General features: G+C 31.8%; 2 protein-coding genes across 2 annotated transcripts; one reads left to right on the forward strand and one right to left on the reverse strand.

Moving 5' to 3' along the window:
• The first annotated feature begins 6,655 nt into the window (after positions 1-6,655).
• LOC100267268 (carbonic anhydrase 2) lies at positions 6,656-10,709 on the forward strand. Its single transcript, XM_059733965.1, is given in 7 exon segments — positions 6,656-6,667; positions 6,931-7,007; positions 9,944-9,992; positions 10,088-10,177; positions 10,237-10,309; positions 10,312-10,451; positions 10,524-10,709. Coding segments are annotated over 7 exon segments (627 nt in total).
• Positions 10,710-13,767: 3,058 nt separating this feature from the next.
• On the reverse strand, positions 13,768-14,799 carry LOC100244963 (transcription factor WER). The gene is made up of 3 exons (XM_002279092.5): positions 14,549-14,799; positions 14,317-14,446; positions 13,768-14,223 (listed from the first exon to the last, which is right to left on the reverse strand). The coding sequence occupies exons 1-3, from the start codon at positions 14,664-14,666 to the stop codon at positions 13,821-13,823; spliced, it is 651 nt and encodes a 216-aa protein (XP_002279128.2). The 5' UTR covers positions 14,667-14,799; the 3' UTR covers positions 13,768-13,820.
• Positions 14,800-14,827: the final 28 nt, after the last annotated feature.

Raw genomic sequence — 14,827 nt, forward strand, 5'->3', positions numbered from 1 at the left:
TTTCCTCGGAATCTTTTGATATCCTAGGCAACATCATTTGCTTACTCATGCATGTGCATGATACATCTATGATAAGGTACTTCATCATATGTATTGCTCACAAGAAAACAGAAAATAGAGAATATTATTGAAGACATAAATTAGATCTAATTATTGGATTTCCAAAATATCAAAGATTTCCTTACACTTTGCATCCATATCTAAATCATATGTCCCTTTACTCCATTAAGTGTCTCATTTGCTTCCTCACACATCTCTTTCAACCATATACCATCTTTGCAAACTCATCTATATCTCGTAACCTTTTTACCTAAAAATATTCTTAATAACTTTATTATATAAAAAAAACTATTATTAAAACACACTCTTAATCAAGCATTGCTTTTAAATCTGGATTTGACCTGTTGAACTGTCTATAAGATCATGTTTTTTTTTTTTTTTTTGGTATTTCATGAAGTGGTAGTTCAAAAAGTCACCCACTTTCCTTTCAAGCATCAAACGCGTCAACAAGTCAACAACCCCATTGTTGTGATTATATCCACCATAATTAAACACCCACCTTCAATCATAAATTCTATTAATACATTGATCTAAATATTAATAAAATATCTAATTCATCCCTCTCTTCCCTGTCATACTTTCCTTTTTCTTTTTCTTTCTTTCATTTTTCAATAAATAGAAAGTAAAATATTCTTTTCCCAAACTTGTTTATCAATAAGAAAAATATTTGAAACTAAGGTGGTGTTTGTTTTTTGGCTTAATAGAAAAAGTCAAAATATTTGGTTTTTTCTATTCAGCTAAAAGTAACATGTTGACATCATCCAACATAACTAAACTGAACTTATTGATAACAAGTTCATTTTAACTATATTGGATGATGTCAACAAGTTACTTTTAACTGAATAGAAAAAGCCAAATATTTTGACTTTTTCTATTAAGCCAAAAAACAAACACCATCTAAGTTTGAAGTCAGTTTCAACATCTTTTATATATTTTTTAAATTCACACATAAATATTATGTTTATTTATATTGTAAGACTTATTATTTATGTAATTTTTGACAAATATTTGTGGTAAAACATTTATGAATAATTTAAAAGTGAAAATATTAAAAAAAAAATATGGAGGAAAATTGAAGGAATAAAAGGATACAACATTTTGAGAAGTACAATATCACAATATGATGCCCTAATAAGTGTACAAATGTCTTATACTAATGCTCTAAAAATGGTCCAAATCTACAACTTTGAATTCTCTTCTTGATCCCTTCTTTTCTAAATCTAGGAAGAAAAAATGAAAAAAAAAATTAAGAATGATAAAAATGCACGTTTAATATCATTAGAAATGGTTATTTGTTTATCTATTATTCAAGAAATATAAGGTCTGTTTGGTTCCTATTTTCAAGAACTGTTTTCTGTTCTTGAAAACAAAAAATACAAAAAACTTGTTTAGGGAAAATGGTGTGTTTTTATTTTCAGTGTTTTCTATGTTCTCAAAAACCTTTTTTTTTAGAATAATAAAAAGATGTTTTCATTGTTTTTTCATTGTTCAAAAAATAAAATATTTTTCGTGTTTTCTCTTCCTTTTTTTGTGTTTTCTTAGTTGTTTTTTTTTTTTTTTTTTCACAAAGGTGGGCTTCATCCAACCACCACACCCCTACCCGCAAACGCTTTCTTCTTCTTTAAATTATTGAAATTAATATACTTACACATGACGACAAAGTCATCCCTTGTTTAAAAAAATTATAATTGGCGTAAAAATTTCAAAATGGAATAATTTTTTTAAATTTAGATGAATTGTGCATATGAAAATTATTTATATATTTATAATATCAAGTTAATAGAAGAAAACACTCCATTAATTAAAAAAATAACTTTCAAACATGTTTTTTGTTTTACTTATTCTAAATTTTTTTTTATTAACTCAACCAAACATGTTTTTTTATTTTTTTAGAACAAAAACTGTTTTCAGAATTCAATTTTCAAACAAAAGTTTTTTTTTCTGAAAATACAAAAAATTGTTTTCCAAAACAGTTTTCAAAAGCAGCAACCAAATAGGCCCATAACTTTTTTTTTTATAAAAAAAATTATTAGGATTTTTTAGAGATTAAGGACCTATTTGACAATTATTTTTTAAAACAAGTTTCTATTCTCTAAAACAAAAAATTAGGAAAACAAATTTGATAACTAAAAATTATTTTTTGTACTTTTATATTCTTTTAGTAATATTAATTGTTTTTCATTGTTTTTACTTGTTTTCTAAGAATTATTTTAAAAAATAATTATATAAATATATAAAATGATTAAAAATAAAGTATTAAACATAAAATTATTTTTAAAACATATTTTAAAAAAATAACAAATTAAAAGTTTTAGGTTTTGAAACATATTTTTGTTTTATAAAATATTAAAAAAATAATTTTCAAAAATAATTTTTCATAACTTTATTCGAAAACAGTTAGCAAATCGGCCGAAAGAAGAAAGAAAATTTCATAGTGTGTATTAAAATTTAAGAGTCTTTTCATCTTTCAACTATGTATAGACAAATTAATGGACTCATAATTTCTCTTTTATTTTTTCTTACAGGAAGTAGTAACGTGGCATTTAAACTCAAACTTAATCAAGAGGGGCCCCACCACTTTTTTTTTTTTTTTTTTTAGTTTTAACATGCAGGCCCACCAATATTTTTTTATTTTTTTTATTTTTTTTTAACTGAAACCTAATTTTGGATTTAAAATTTAAATTAACTTGCATCTAATCAATCCTTTAAACCAAACAAAATTAAACCAACTTTAAACAAAATTGGTTTGGTTTAAATTTCTCATCATTAAAAGGTTTATTCGTTTGGATTCAAACATAAATGGACTATGTCAATTTAACTAATTTTTCTTCTAAAAATCAATGGAGCCATACATTTTTGCATCCTTATCTTCAAATGTTTTCTTTTTTTCTTGATTTAAATCATATACTATTGAAATCAACAATGATTCCTTCAAATCTGCAAGAGGGTGCAATATTGAGATACTCAAAGAATAGGGTGGTAGGGATTCTAGATTGCTTGAATACTTCCATGGTGGCCAATTGGTAACACTCCTGAATCTACATCATAACCCGTTTGAAATGCTTTACATAGCTTGGAATGGAAAAACAAAAAGAAAAAAAAAAAAAAGGCTCTTGAAGGCTTTTTTCTATTTAATAAGTCAAGCATAGAATATGAAGGCCTTTAATAATGGTAAGGGATGGAGTTAGTCTAGGCTTTGTAAGAAATATTTATTAAAAATGAAATTAAATTGTAGAGAGCTAAAGAGATAGAAGGATATATTGTGTTTATATATACATGAGTTTCGATTTGGTGTATATGATAATAGCCAAGAATGTCCCTACAAAGAATTGTTGAAAAAAATTTAAACCACATAGGATCTCATGAAAGACATTAAAGTATACAATAAAAAAAAATTATGAATTAAGAAAAGTTGACCTTGATTGATCCCATGGAAAACCATTCCTGTGCTCTTTTGGTGTTCAAGGATGCGCTCAATTCGTGAAGGAGAGAAACCCCGAGTTCAATTGGTTCTTCCCTTTCTACACCCAAAAATCGTGTGTGCTCTGAAGAGTTCGTTCGTACAATACATTCTCTTCTCAACCCCAAATAGAAAACAGAACAAAATAGGATAATCACCCTACCTATTTCCCTTATATATATATATATATATTACATATCACACATATACAGTTTGGACCACTTGACTTAATGAGTCAATCAAGTAAATTAGGGTGAGCCCATAGAAATCAAGCAATAATGTGTCCAGCCCCATCATGGACCATAATGCAAAAATTAAATTAACACTAATTTATGGCATTATCAAATTGATTATGTAAGTCCACACATAAAAATTCCAACAAGAATTCTAGTCTATGATAATTATAACAAATATTGTATAATGATTAAGCCTTGATTTGAGGGATTTTGGAGAATTTTGTTTGGAATGATCTCCATTATTGGGTGTATCAAAATAATGTGTTCCATATATATCTCTATTATCATAATTATCTTTGTTATACCTTGCAAGAGTGGGCGTCCTTGGAGAATACCAATCTTGGATCGTAATGAGAGCAAGTGTTGGTGTGATAGAGACTTGGTTAAGACATTGGCAAGCTGATTTTGTGATGAAACATGAGAGACATGAAGGTTGTCATTAAAGACTTTATCACATACAAAATGAAAATCGATCTTAATATGTTTCATATGAGAATGGAAAGCACCTAGGTAAGTTGTCCCCATATTATCACAATATTTAGTAGATTGTTGTAGAAGAGAGAAAATAAGTTCCATGAGTAAAGAATGAATCCATGAAAGTTTAGTAGTAGCATAGGCAATTGCCTAATACTTTGTTTCAATAGATGAATGAGCAATAGAGCATTGCTTCTTAAATGAATTGAATTGTGTCCAAGGAAGACAATGTAAGCGTCAATGTCCTATCTAGACATATAATAGAGACAAGTATTGTAAGTTGCCAACAACTTGCATGTATTCAATATATAGCATTAAAAAGGTGGGCACTATCATGGAGAGATCAAATTGAGCTAGTGGAAAAAGGAGTATGAACTTCCTTAGCATCAGACATCCTAGTAAAAGAAAGAATATCCTGAATATGGGTTAAATGTTCAAATCAATGTCAATACACCAAATGGATAACAAGAAGATAATCAAGTCTAACTTTGTTACATCATGTCTTACTTTTAAAGGTTCAATCCCAACACTCTCCGATAAGTCAAAGTTACTACTAATTTTAGTATAAACTCATTCTCTCAAGGTTGAAAAACAACACAACATAACAGTCTAGTGAAATCATAACTACCGAATAACCTTACGTCATGACTTACTGTAGGTCTTATCCAATATGTAATCATATACGTTAGTGCACTCACAATGGGAACTCCATCTCGATGGTACTTTAGACCAATCATCCTTCCAATTAAGAAATAGTGCACTCTAACCTCAAATAAATTATCTAGGTCCATGAATTGACTGTGAATAAATCATCAACTTGTAAAAAACTTATGATTTAGTTCTTTCGTACAACTCTTAATACATCTAAGTCATTTATAATGTAAGAAATGCACATCTGAATACTCATAAAAATATAATGCATGAATCGAGAAATAAATATGAAACTGAAATAGTATTACATAAATAATAAACTTTAAATTTGTTATATCATGATTGACTTTTAAGGCTTCTATCTTAACATAATGGCATTAAGAGGTTGAAAAAAGAGCAAATGAAAACTCAAACATACTAAAAATAAAGCAATAAGAGGGGGTTGTTTTATTATTAGGATGTTGCTAGGCATGTTCAACCTTTCCAATCTTTTTTCATCAAGAGGAACTCCTAATCTTCTCACTTCTTCTTGGAATGAGAATGCTAAAGAGCAGGCTTTGATTCCCATTATTTTGAGAAATGTATAAGGTCTCAACGTTATGTATCTTAACCTAGTGCAAGAATAACAACTTCCTAACCCTATGAAAATGATTGAAGGTTACGTTCATCACTACGATTGCCATGAGAAACATTAACAATGTTTGGATTAAAGTGATGCAACAACACCTTCATGAAGGTAAACAAAAAAAAAAATCTTGCTGTATTGTACTGAGCACACTAACAACTTCTAGTGTACTGATCAGCACATACCTAACACTGGGGGATAAGAGGCTTCTAGTTGTGCCATGTAGGCAAATTCCTGCCGACTCGAACTGTCTGTCCTAGTACTCAGATTTGTTGTAGGTTGGCACTATCACAGGCACCATGCTGAAATGTTGGATGTCTCTCGTAGTGTGTGAGCATACATTTAGCAGCTTATGCGAGGACCTCCATTTGACTTCAGGACTCAAACTAGTCGGCCTCCATTTGTGCATGGAGTACCTGATCATCCTATATAGATAGAAGGTAGTTCTGCATGCATAAGCATTTTTTATAAGCTTCCCACACAAAGAATGTGCCAATTGTTGAAACAACAGTGATTCCTTCAAACTTGCCTCAACTAGGCTACACTCTCCCCCTATGCATTTGCAACAAACATTAGCCAAGGCCTAAAATCTCCTCTGGTACTCAAGTCAGACAGGAAAAGAGAAATGGGAATGAAGAACGCCCTTTTACCATTTTATAATGAGTCTGTAATGGCCACCACTTAGAATAACATTGACCATCCCTATTTATATAGGGAATGACCAACCCAAAGGTCGCCTCAAATGGGCCCGCACATCCATTAATACCATGACCCGGTCCAAGTGGGCGGACCCATAAGGCTAACCCACAAAGTAGCCCAACCCAGGATGATGGTAGCCATATATCAGTGGAAAGCTCCAATCACATTTAGTTACATAATTATTAAAATTAATTGTTGATTAGATTCTTTCCCACCTTCTCTACTCAAATCCTTTGGAGTTCACCAAAAAAAAGAAAAAAGGTAAATTCTAATGCCTCCAAATTTTGAGTCATGTTCATGTGAATAAATGAGGAAAAAGAAAAAAGAAAAATAGTGGTAATTTCCCAAAAGTGCATTTGAAAAGAAACAAAGATAATTGAGTAGCATGCAGACATTCCGGGGAATTCAAATTTTATCTTGAGTGGTAAAAAGTAGTGTCCAGTAGCAACCATGGTACGAAAGGTATAAGCTTTTTGCACACTCAATTCAGGTGCCTATCAAAAGTATGTTGAAAGACTCATGCCTTCCTATACAGACAAGCCATTCCTCTTCTGAATTTTTCATACACAGATTCTTCTCACTTTCAGAAGACAAATGTAATACTTCCACAACATTTATTCATTTATGTAGTAAAAGAGCAAATTATCGTCTGATTTGCTCTTACTACTACAAACATATATAACTATTATTAATCTTTCTTACTTTTTCCCTCTTTTTTTTTTCAGAATTTGCAGCAAGAAAGCATAGAAATTTCAAAGAGCTCGTGTGATGCTGCCATTGAAGCACTGAAGAGGCTTCTAAGGTACCTTATATAAGTTGTAACTTTTTGGTATCAAGGTTATGTATATCAGCAGTTTCTGTAGTTTTTGTAGAGGCTCAAGATTTAGAAAAAAATAGAATGTCCTCATAATTAAATGACGTGCTTAATTATTATGTTGGTATGTATGTTTCTTTACTAAGAAACTAATGAAATTAATGAAAATTTCAGAGATAAGAAGGACCCGGTTGACATGGTGACAATCAAAATTGAGAAGTTGATAGTTGAGTTGCAATAGCAAGATGATGATGATGATGAGAATGACGATGACGATGACGATGACTTTGACCCCTTTCACAAGATTAAAGATGGATTTATTCAATGGTTATTTGGTTATATGCATGGATCAAAATATCCCTCATATTTGCAAATATGACGCACCCTTGAAAAAGCAAAAAAAATTGATCTAGTTGAGACAAAAATACCTCTCATTTTTCCCTCTAAGATAACTTTCCATTTCCCTCTATTTTTATAGTAGATTAGGTTTTTATTTTTTTATTTGGTCACCGATTGCTCCTTCTCTTTGTTTTCCTACAAAGAACAAGCCTAATTTCTCACAATTGTTTAATTTATTCTTCATTCTTGGTCACAAAAAAAATGAAAAAAAAAAAATGTGAGCAACCAACACTTTCTTTTTTATATTATCATTTTTTTTCCTAAAAATTTAAAATCTTACTTCACCATTCACCATTGTAGATAAAAAACAGAGACTCCATTGTTAGTTATGAAAAAGTGAAGCGTTCGTTCAAAAGAAGTTAAAAAGATGTATCCATATAGCAAGGTCAAATGACGGTAAGCAATAACTCACATGCATGAAAAATTATTATGGTTTTAGTATTGTTCATATGATTAATACCCATTGTAGTTATATAATTTCTCTGGATCTTTGATTTATGAGAAGTGTTGCATTGCTGCATTGAACAATAAATTTTACTATTTGTTAGGTTTAACTTAACATAAGTTGAGTTTATGTGTTGTTATTCAAAGCAAAAGTCTATTTTTATATAACTATACTGAAAATTGAGATTGAATTGTTGATATATTATTATGTAGTGAGTTATTTAATAAAAATATAAATATATGTTTTAAGATTTATTACATAGTCTATAGTTGAAACTTAATAAAAGTATATCATATGTTATACTATTTCATACCTAACATGATAGTTTGAAATATTTATTTTTGCAATCATTGATGAAGTAGGAATAATGTTTTTGTATAAAGAGAATTGGGTACAAGATGAGAACACATACCACTTTAAAGGAAGTGAAAGTAAAGACATTAAGTGAAGAATAATATATCATATCATGAATTAATGAGAGTTGTATATTGCATTTTTCAACTAGACCCAGTTGAGTTGTGTATCACATTCTAGGAGACATCCGTTATAGAGTTATACTGCCACCAAAAAGTTGGAAACCAGCAGGAAAACCAAGAAATGAGAGAATTCGTTCAAGTGGAGAAGTTAAGAGCACACAATGTTGTGGTAGATATGGTGATGATGAGCATAATTGAAAAACATGCAAACGATCAATCCCATTACATCTTAGAGATGAACATAGTTGTGTCAATATTGTCGAGAACTATATCAGCATCCAATAATTCTTCTTACAACCAGTTCATCAGTCACTTTAATAATGTTACCATATAATTTGTTTTTTTGGGATGTTTTAACTATGTATCTACATTTTTATTTTTATTTTTTGTATAGGGTCATGAAGGAATTTGAGATGTATATGCTTAAAGCAATTTTTTTGAATGATGGATTAAAATATTAAGTTAATGTTTTAGTTTTATCATTTAAATTAATTGGATAAGTTTAATTATGGTTAAGTTGATAGTTATTGTATTAAAATAAACTTAACTATTGTTGAGTTGTATTAACAAAGAACTTAATCACAATTAAGTTTACAGTAAAAATTTTCACCTAAACTTAATAGTGGTTAAGTTGTATTAATAAAGAACTTAACCACAGTTAAATTCACAATTAGAATTTTTATTCGAATTTAACAGTGGTTGAATTGCATTAATAAAGAACTTAACCATATTTAAGTTCACAGTCATAATTTTTACTTTTTCCATTTGCAATTGGGATTTTTACTTTTTCACCACCATTTTTAACCTTTTTCTTTTATCTCTTCAATGAACTCATTTTTTTCATTGTGCTTGAAGATACAATATGAGATAACTTGACAAAAAGATGAGAGGATAAGAGGATAGATAGAGGATAAAATGAGATGAGATAATTTTTCCAGGGATTGGGAATGAAACAAAGGATGAGAATAGATAAGAAATTTTCTAGGGCTTTTGAAGGAAAAATGAACTTTCTGTTCTGTGTACCAAAGGAAGAGAATGAAATAGAAGAAGATGATGAAAGACGAAGAATCATTTTGTAAATGAAGCAAAAAAGAAGATGAGTTTTTCATTCTGTGCACTAAAAAAAGAGAATGAAGCAAAATAAAATGATGAGAAATTTTTTGAGGTTTCTGAAGGAAAAGATGAGTTGTTTTATAAAAGGTTAAATAAAGCAAAAGATGAGAAGTTGTGAGTATTAAAGGGAAATAAAAGGAAGGGTATTTTTGTCTCAATTAATTTTATTTTATTTTTTTTTTTTGCTTTTTGACCGATGGGTTAGATTTACAAATATTAGGGTTATTTTGACCCATTTAACCAAATAACCCTTTATTCAATTCAAGATCCACCGGTTCAAGTATATTATTGAATACTTGATTCTAATCTCTTCTTATAGTAAAAGACCTAGTGTATGCTAGAAGTATATGAATCAATATGATTGAAAATAAGCTAATTGATTGAAAATAAAGTCTAGGAGAATCCTTCTCCCCTTTTTCCCTTTTCTTTTTCCTTCAAATAATTTGAGTAAATTTGTTCTTATGGATATGGAAATTGGGATGATTTTGCAGCGAGGATCCAGATGAATATAAAAAACTTGCAAAAGGCCAGCACCCCAAGGTATGATTTCCTATTGGAACATTGCCTTGAACCCAGTTTGACAGCATTTTGTCTGGAACTTAAGCTAATGGATGGAACGATTTCTTGTGCTGTAGTTTCTGGTGTTTGCATGCTCGGACTCTCGAGTTTGCCCGTCTCATGTCCTCAACTTCAAGCCATGAGAAGCCTTCATGGTCAGGAACATTGTTTCCCATTTTGCAAATGATCAGCTATCTTTTGCGGAAAGCCATGACATTCCCATTAGCCTAATAGTAGTCTTGCATTCTATATATTTTTGTGTGCTTCATAGGTGAGATACTCAGGAGTTGGTGCTGCCATTCTCACATCTTTAAGGTGAATACACATTTGAGCAGAGACTTCATTGATGACTGGGTCAAAATCGGTTTACCCGCCAAGGCCAAGGTGAAATCAGAGTGGGGAGATAAATCATTTGAGCAGCATTGTCAATACTGTGAAAAGGTAAGCTGCTATTCATCCGCACTATCTCCTTTGAAAGGAATGTAACCACACTATTCAATAATTTTTATGCAGGAGTCAGGGAATTCATCGCTGGTAAACCTGCTAAGTGATCCATATGCGCGAGCAGCTGTGGCTGAAAGGGATCTGAAATTGGTGGGTGGTTACTACAATTTCGTCCATGGAACTTTTGGCCTTTGGGAGGTTGATGTTGATATTGATATTGTGTGTGTAAATATAAATAAGTGGCAAAAAAAATAAGACACAGCAGATACAATACTTGCTCTCTGTGCTGGTTTCCACTCATTGTATGCAGTCAGAAATAATAAACCTGTGACACAATGAATTTCCTTTTCATTTTCCTTTTCCTTGTCTGGTGTTTTCTTTCACTTTCTTGGTGGAATAAAAGGGATCCTTAAGATACTGTCAAGTGTAATAGTTTTAACATGATTGTTTAACGAAAGAACGAAACAGGAGCAAGTAAACAATTCAATAACTTCACAGGACTACCAACTTTAAATCAATTTTTTATTTTTCTTTCACTTTTTATTTTCTTCTATTTTTTCTCTTCCATTTTCCCTCAAATTTGTTTTGGGAACCAAATATAACCCAACTCTACAGAAAAAATAAGAAAATGCACTCTAACTACCTGTATGAGTCAATGGACTTGGTGGATCTGCAGGCATCCAATCCTTTGGCACTATTGGATACAGCAATCAAGGTGCCCTCCCCATGCTTTTGCATATTTATGAATTATGGGCAAGTTGCCTCAAGCCATGCACTCCTTGGTTCCCCCAACCTCATCATATCCTTCAAAAAAGAAATCATCATTGACCCAAAAGTCAAGTCATTGGGTAATAATGGGCAAAGTCTCACAAGGAATATGACTTTGAATCAATGAGCTATGAATTTGATTCAAAAACTTAAACTATCGGATAACCCTAATCCTTTGGAACTAATACAACATGGTAATAATTATTAGTCTTATCTTCTAATATCTTAATTAAGAGTATTTGGTTATTGAGTTACATACTTACATATATACATTGCATTTCCATGTCAAGCTATTTCAACATGATTGTCACTGGAGAGGTCCCAAATTTGCGTCACAAGGCAGCAAAACAGCTTTTCCTTTTCTTCTCTAACTTTCTAAATGCCAATGATTTTCTGTAGAAAGGGGCAGAGAGGCTCAGGACAGATGGAAGTGGGCCGGGAGAGGAGAAAAGCACATCTCTTTAATTTACAAGACAACTGTGCAAGGGGCATGGGGAAGCATTTGGAGGCAATAAAGGGCTACTTTCCAAAATAATTGTCAATGGGGCTAGAAGACAACGGCAATGGCTCAAAGCCCATTGCCTTGGACCATTTCAAGGCAGCCCATCATGGCCCTGTAAAAACCTTTTGTTTTCATGCTACCTGAAAGAAAAATTGGAGGACAGTACTCAATTAAGATTCCCTCCAAATGTCTACTGATTTTTATTTTATTTTTTATCTTTTGCTTCGTTTGGGTGGCATACATTTACACAAAGATAGAAATTACTTGTTGATGAGATTCTTTCCCATAATCTCCACTCAATAGTTTTGTGGAATTCACCTGACTGTATCACCCATCACTTCATAAAACTTTAAAGAAAAAAAAGAATGGTAATTGGCTAATTCCTCCAGTGGTTGTGGTTTGACTTGTGTATCAGTAAATGAACAAAAGAAAAAAAAACATGGATAGAATGTGACTGCTAAGAATGATTGCCAAGACCTTTATGCATTCAATTCAACTATGCAATGATCATCTGACACCCACTAAGACCTAAGAATTCAGTTCCCAAAAGTGAATTTCAAAAAAAAAAGAGAAAAAAAAAGAAAAAAGAAATGGTAATTGAGTAGCTTAGAGGCATCCTAGGGAATTCAATTTTTATTTGGAGTGGAAAAAAGTTTACTGTCCAGTAGCCACCATTGTAAGAAAAGGTCTAAGCCTTTTTCCCACTCCATTTTTGTGTCTGTCAAATTATAAGACAAAGAATTCATCTTCTGAATTTGTCATCCGCACAACTTCATGCAAAGAAGAGAGGTAAGCCCTTTTTCACTTTGAGAGAAAAATGGCATACTTCCACAACATTTATTCCATGTGGTGAAACAGCAAATCACCATCTGATTTGCTATAATACTATAAGAGATTTTCAACTTCCTGGCCCCATCTAAATTCCAAGTATTTTGAGCATCCAATTTAAACCCATAATATTTTTTATCCTTCAATTCACATTATTTTTCCAAAAGCAAAGGAAGAATTTTTCTTCTTCTTCTTCTTCTTGTTTTTTATTTTCTTTCAATGAGTGATCATGTAACCTTCCAAGAAACTCATCATTTTTCTCTTGTGTAGGGTAGCAATCAATACCTTCATGCCAAACAGAAAAGGACCAGCTCAAGACCCCAAGCCATATTCAGAGCATTAAATATATACATGAACCACACTCCGAGGGTTTATCCACATTTTAAAGGAAGATTTCTTACTCTACATCCCATTTCATAATCCATGCAATGCATGGGTATTTGGTAAATTAATTTAGTAACTTAAAATAACTTAATAATTTAATTTAAATTTATTAAATCAATTAAATATATTTGATAAAATAATTTAATAATATGATTTAAAGTAAAAAATAATTTTAAGTAATAAGTAAAAACAATTCATTTATATTTAAGTCCACATCTTTATTTTATTTTTTTTATCCTCATTTATCCTTACCTCTACAATCTCTTTTGACACCCTACAATATACATTGTTACTCAATCTCCTTCAACCCAATTATAATTTATGAAAATAAATATATGAGTTTGATAACTTTAAATAATAAGTTTTAAGTTAATAATTTAGGTATAATTTAACTTAAAATAGTAATTAAATAATAAGAATCGAATTTGATCATGATGAAGTTGAAAATTAACATTTTGTACTTAAAGTTCACTAGCAATAATTTGTTCAAGTAGAGACAGATGACAGACCATGTGTTTTAACTTCAGGCCACAAGGCCCCAGGCCCCAATTTACGGCCCCAATTATACATATTCCCTGACCTTTCCTTCTTTAGGTTCTAATCATCTAGAAAATCAGAGAAAACCAATCTACACCCAAGAGAAAGCTGGCATAGCTTGGCATTTTTCCTGTTTACTTTAAACGTGTACCAATGGGATGGGTTTCTATCAGATTTCCAGTATCCATGCACTGCTGCCATCGTCCCTACATGGGTACCCCTTGTTCTTTTCAATGAAATGGCAATGGATTTTGCCCTTTTACTAGTTCTTCAATTTGGACTCAAGTATAAGAATGGTAGAGGGTAAAGGGAGGGGAAAAAACTTTGATTAAAGCCCAAAGCAATGGTTACAAGCCATCCCAAACAAAATCAAGAACATGGCCATCAAGAAATTGCATTAAACTGGGAGCATTTAGATCTAAATCACCAGTAGAAAACCAAAGAGAGCTCTCATAATCCTCTGTGCCCATTTCCATATCTTGTGTGTTAGCCAACATGGTCATGCTTCTGGGGAGATCTTCCCTCACTTCGGGGCCAGTTTCTCCATTTTTGTCTTCTGAAGGTGGTTTAGAATCTGGGTTTGATGGCATACTGTGAGCCTCCTTAGCTTCAATGGATTGTGCCTGTGAGGAACCTTCACTTTTACTTTTGTGCTTCTTGATTCCGAGCTTTTTGCTCAAATGAGTGTTCCAATGGTTCTTCACTTGGTTATCAGTCCTTCCCGGCACACGCCCAGCAATCAAAGACCACCTAAAAAACATTCATTAATTCACAAATCCAATGAATAATTACATTAACTTCCAATCATATATAGAAAATTTTATTATGATTAAGAAAAAGGACCTGTTTCCAAGGAGATTATGAAGGCGGATGATGAGGTCGTCTTCTTCCTGAGAGAAATCCCCACGCTTTACACTGGGACTTAGATAATTCATCCACCTTAATCTGCAACTCTTGCCACACCTCTTCAAACCTGTACACACACCCAGGCCTCCACATTACCACACAACAAAAAAAAAAAAAAAAGGACCAATTACACAAGCTCATTGATATCATATATTCTCCTTCAACTGACCTGTGACTTTGGCAATGCGATTCCACTTGCCTTTACCATGAACCCTTATGTAATCCATGAGAATTCTGTCTTCCTCCACTGTCCACAGACCCTTTCTGTACCCATTTGCTCCCTCCATTGTTGCAGCAGAGAAGTAGGTTTTTTAAGGTTTATTATTGGAGTTGGGCATTGGGAGACTATTGAAGTGGAGTTTATATAGGTATGAATACTTGAGTACCTTAGTTTGCATTGATTCTCTCCTCTCTCCTCTCTCCTCTCTCCTCTCTCCTCTTGCCTTCG

The sequence above is a fragment of the Vitis vinifera genome, chromosome 17 (assembly GCF_030704535.1).
Source record: "Vitis vinifera cultivar Pinot Noir 40024 chromosome 17, ASM3070453v1".
NCBI lineage: Eukaryota > Viridiplantae > Streptophyta > Magnoliopsida > Vitales > Vitaceae > Vitis > Vitis vinifera.

What these genes read in the sequence shown, in the direction of transcription:
- LOC100244963 (XM_002279092.5), bottom strand. Translation starts at nt 14,666, where the DNA reads ATGGAGGGAGCAAATGGGTACAGAAAGGGTCTGTGGACAGTGGAGGAA. An exon ending in TCGCATTGCCAAAGTCACAG is followed by an intron (nt 14,447 to 14,548) that starts GTCAGTTGAAGG and finishes GTGTGTGTACAG; the next exon opens with GTTTGAAGAGGTGTGGCAAG. An exon ending in CATAATCTCCTTGGAAACAG is followed by an intron (nt 14,224 to 14,316) that starts GTCCTTTTTCTT and finishes AATGTTTTTTAG; the next exon opens with GTGGTCTTTGATTGCTGGGC.